The sequence below is a fragment of the Phaethon lepturus genome, unplaced genomic scaffold, assembly GCF_000687285.1.
Source record: "Phaethon lepturus isolate BGI_N335 unplaced genomic scaffold, ASM68728v1 scaffold12717, whole genome shotgun sequence".
Taxonomy (NCBI): domain Eukaryota; kingdom Metazoa; phylum Chordata; class Aves; order Phaethontiformes; family Phaethontidae; genus Phaethon; species Phaethon lepturus.
Window position 1 is genome coordinate 66,064 of NW_010552574.1, and position 4,725 is coordinate 70,788.

The 4,725-nt window shown below is 45.6% G+C and overlaps 1 protein-coding gene across 1 annotated transcript; it reads right to left on the reverse strand.

Moving 5' to 3' along the window:
- Positions 1-1,045: 1,045 nt before the first annotated feature.
- Positions 1,046-4,411, reverse strand: DUSP6 (dual specificity phosphatase 6; the record flags this gene model as incomplete). Its single annotated transcript, XM_010291256.1, has 2 exons — positions 1,046-2,545; positions 3,974-4,411. Coding segments are annotated over 2 exons (746 nt in total), but the record flags the coding sequence as incomplete, so codon positions are not given.
- Positions 4,412-4,725: the final 314 nt, after the last annotated feature.

The window sequence follows — 4,725 nt, forward strand, 5'->3', positions numbered from 1 at the left end:
TTGAGCTGCAGCTGGACAGGAAATTGCTAGAGCTGCTTGCAAATCTCCACTTTGAGCAGAGCAGCACAGGGAATGCCAAGAGCGGAAACCGTTCAAAACTGGATTAGCACAAGCCAAGTTTAACTGCAACCCACTTCTACTTTCACAGTTTATGCACTCAATCTAGGCCACTACTGCATGAGACACTGACTCACTTTTTTTCCCATGTTTTGTTTGCTTTTCATTTCACACACTTGCAGTTTCTAAAATTACTTGAAATGTGCTCCAGCTGCCAGTTCTGCAGAACCCCAGCAGCCAGCCCCAGCTGCAGCATCAGCCCATCACCCTGGTACTGCACAGGGATTTTGGCACCACTTTACCTTGGGCCACTTCTCATCAGGATGTTAATGACATAAGTTGCAGCAGGAAGTTTTGCAATCGCTAGAATCCCCCTTTTTCCTTCTGCAGAGACAGGACTACTTGAAGGATCCGAAGAGGAAATGAGGTGACTAAGGGTAGAGAGACTTTTCTTCCTTGCCTTCACCTGCTGAGCTGCAATGTGGCTGAACAGTGACAGAACAACCATTTACAGGCTGCAGGTTGTTGATGAATCTGTGAAAGGAGTTCCTGCCAGATAGATAAGGAGAGCACGAACCCATCTCCTGGCATCTGTAATTGAGTGGCCAAAACTTGTCAATAAATCCAGCAAACAGCAGTTCCTTACTCTTAAAAAGGAGAGGGGGGAGGGAAAAAAAAAAAAAAAAGGATCCTTACGGCCCAGGGTCAGGTGCATCCCTGGGGTATCAAAGGGATGCTGGAATATTTTGCAATTCACCTCAAGGCCTTCAAAAGCATTCCCTTCACCAAAGCAAGACAGGAATCCAGCACATGGACTGTTTATTCATTTAGGCACCAGTGGACCAAAGGGGAAATCAAGGCTTTATTGTCTTAGGGGCTGTACAAAAGCTATTGAAAGCAATCATTACCTTTAAACATAACCATATGTTGTATGTGCAATTAACCACACCCACACAAAGGAGCAAGGGGGAATAAAGCAGCCAGGTTCTCAATAGCCAAAAATAGTTATTTATTTATTAATAATTTAAGGTTTTACATTCTTATAATAAATTCCATTTTAAAACTTTTACACCATGAATTAGACTCTCCCTTATTGGCAACCGTGTGCAGGTTCACTGTGCGTACACACAGGTACAAATGCTCGCACATATTTCCAGTTTTATACAAAAAAAAAAAGAAAAAAGAAAAAGATGCAAAATATTGCATTTGAGGTGAAGCTCCCTGAAGAATTTGTACAGAGGTAATGCACTGTTTCGCACATCTGAAAGTTTTAAAAAGTGATCGAAAATCTTTTGCATTCAAAGACAAATCTCCCAGATGATCTATTTACAAAAGGTAAGGCAAAAAATTAATTTAATTTAAAAATATATATATCATGTGGAAGCTACATCAAGAGCATGAGAAAAAAAATCACCACAAGGAAAGGAAAATTATATGAAAGAAGAGACAGTACTTGCTCACAAAACATGATTTGCAAACTTCTCACCATTACCAATTCTCCCTCATGGAAAGCTTGCTTCAGTTGAACAATAAAATTAAGCATGCTGCAAATATATTCTTTGCAATTAAAAAACAAAACAAACAAACAAAGCAGAATTTATGAAGAGAACAAAAACATAGATGTCCCTTGGATTGATTTCTCGAATACATGTGAATTCAAATAAAATTGCAAATCGATTTAAGATTAAATATTTACATTGATCAAGTAGAATACTACTGAGCTCCCAGCAAACAAGTACTCCAAATACACTAAGCTGAAATGTCTTTCTTTGGCTCCTCTAAATTAAAACAAACAAACAAACAAAAATAACCAGTCTTCACTGAAGACAAAGATGTGTGTCACAGATCCAAAAGCAGAGAGGGAAGCAGGACAGTTCCAGGCTCTAGAGAACACGTGCTGAGCCTGTCCAGCCTTACCCCACCACCCTGGAAGTCCTCGGACCCAAGCCACTGCGCCAGCAGGGATGAGCACGCTGCCCACCTGCCGCCTGGTCACCACGTTCCCTCCCTTCGCAATAGCCGATTCCATACTGTGTAACCTTTCCCAGCCTGCACTGGCAGCTGCTTTTTGATAGCAGAGGCCAGAAAAAGAGAAAGCTGCATTTTCTTTATCGCTGCCAAAGAGAAACCATTGAGGAGTGATCCCATGAAACGGACAGGAGAAGGGAGGTGGTGGGAGCTCACGTGGACTGCAGGGAATCCACCTGGAAGACGTTCTGGTTGGAAGGAGTGGTGAAGTACAGCTGCTGGTTCGGCACTCGATTGTCACAGGGGCTGCTCAGCCCCAGAGTCCGCTCAAAGTCCAGCAGCTGACCCATGAAGTTGAAGTTGGGTGAAATGTTGGACTTCTTCATCTTGACGATATCATAGGCATCGTTCATGGACAAGTTGAGCTTCTGCATGAGGTAGGCCACCGTCACTGTGACCGAGCGGCTGATCCCTGCTAAGCAATGCACCAGGACACCACAGTTCTTCCCCCGTGCTTCATCTGTACAAACAGGCAGAGGACACATAAGACAGGGGGTTGGTAACTGATCTCAACACAGGCGAGATTAGCATCAAATGGGAAGAAAGGGCAATTCTGATCCCCGTAGCTGTCACTGCAACGCAAGAGTTAACTTCACCAGCTTAAAACCAGGGCAAGAGGAGAATCCACCCCCCTACGTATTTGTACCCGAGCCCAAGAGCTGAGAAAACTAAGAATGAGACAAAGGGAGCTGGGTACGCTGCATGACACCGTTTTAAAAGTCAGTTTTAAAAGACACTCTTTTGCCTGGAGATTTGCCTTAAATTCTTACAGTCCCTTGCCCCAGCATGGAAATCCTGCAATATGTCACTGAATGCCTTTTATACAGACCAGCAGACTGCAAAGGTCTATTAAATTATTCTCCAACTGTTGTGCAGCTAACAATGGAAGTATTCAGGCATTTTAAAAGAATGAGGGAAGTCACAGGGGACAGCCCATTAGGAGGAACAGGATGTCAACATTGGTTGAAAATGGGTTCCTTTGTAATAGGAAATGCATTACAATGCCTGGAGATTAGTTTCTTTGTGGCTTCCAGCCCACATTTCTTCCTGCTGGGCTCAGATTACCTACATTCTCCACTATTACCGGTATCATTCAACCGGATTACAGCACAGCTTCCCAACAGATAATGCGATGCCCACACCACCGCACCCCGATGGGGTGATTTTAGTCGTGTCCACCTCCCCCGAAACGAAGGAGAGTGCAAATTTTAACGAGAGCTCCTTGAGACCGAGGAGTGTTTCCAAAAACTGACGGATAATGTCTAAGGGCTAGCTAACCGAAGCACCGAGCCTGAGAGAGATATCATTATTACCACGAAATTTAATTAAAGCTGTGACTACACATTTGCCAGGGATACCGGTTATTCATAACTTGTATTTAAAGGCTAAAGTTAGCTTGCCAGATAGTTTCTTTTTATTCTACTGTTCTTCAGTAACCTCAAGAAGAAAAAAAAAACCAAAAAACAAAAACATCACCACCAACACAAACCAAAAAGGACGGATAAGCCATCAACCCCGGGTTCATTTGCTCTCCACCACCACCACCTCCGCCAGGAAGGGATTTAAAAATATCCCCCATCCTGCGCATTGCTCAGTCCCCAGCTCCGACACAAACGGTGCAGGGAGGAATCCCACAGCCAGCCAAACCAGGAATGCGTCTGCAACCTGCAAACGTCGCTTACAATTCACCGGGGCTCTTCACCACCACCCCCAACAGCCCCAACCCGCCCCTCAGCTTAAACTGGCTTTAAAACCAGAAAGCGAGGCATCCGACAGAGACTGACAGAAACGCTGCTACCGCTTCTCGCCCGAAATCTCCTCAATTCTGCAAAATAAATTGAATTCTGCCGCTTGACATATATCTTGTCGGCAAATAAGCGGGTCTCACCTATAAAGGAGATGGCCTCAGGAAAGAACTGAGACAGGTTTTGGCTCCAGTGGTCAGAGATCGGGATCTGTTTGTACTTGAATTCGCCGGCGTTTTCAAAGAGATTAGGCAGGTTGGGGGTAACATTCAAGATGTATTTAATGCCAAACTCTTCTAAAACGTCCAGATTAGTGGAGTCCTTGGCACAGCCTAAGTAGAGGTAGGGTAAAATCTCCACCGGGAAGGAAGGCTGGTTGTTGGAGAGAGGGCTGCCATCGGAGTCGGTGGCACTATTGGGGTCTCTGTCAATGTCAGATTCAATGTCTGATGAGGAATCAGAGCTGATTCGGAGGCCTCCCAAGCCCAGGACTGGCAAAGAAGGAGAGCTGCTGCTACACGAACTGTCTAGGTTAGTTTCGCAGTGCAGGGCGAACTCGGCCTGGAACTTGCTGAAACCACCTGGGGAGAAAAGCAAAGGGCGGGGGGGAAATGCAACCTGATGTAAGATGGCAAGCCGACTTACTTCCCTGGTACAGCCCTGCCTGGAAAGGGGCATCTGTTTCCCACCCTCTCGAGCCCCGGGAAAAGAAGAGAAGAGAAAAAAAAAGTCATAGTCTCGCGCAGACGGACTAACCTAAAAGAAGGTTTAAGAAAATCGCCCGCTGCGGCGGAGGGCTCAGCACATTCCAGATTAAAGCTCCGTGCCGCTTCGCCCTGGGGGTACCTCTGGAGAGAGGTGTCTCGAAGGCAACTCCTCCTGCCCTCCCCGGCTC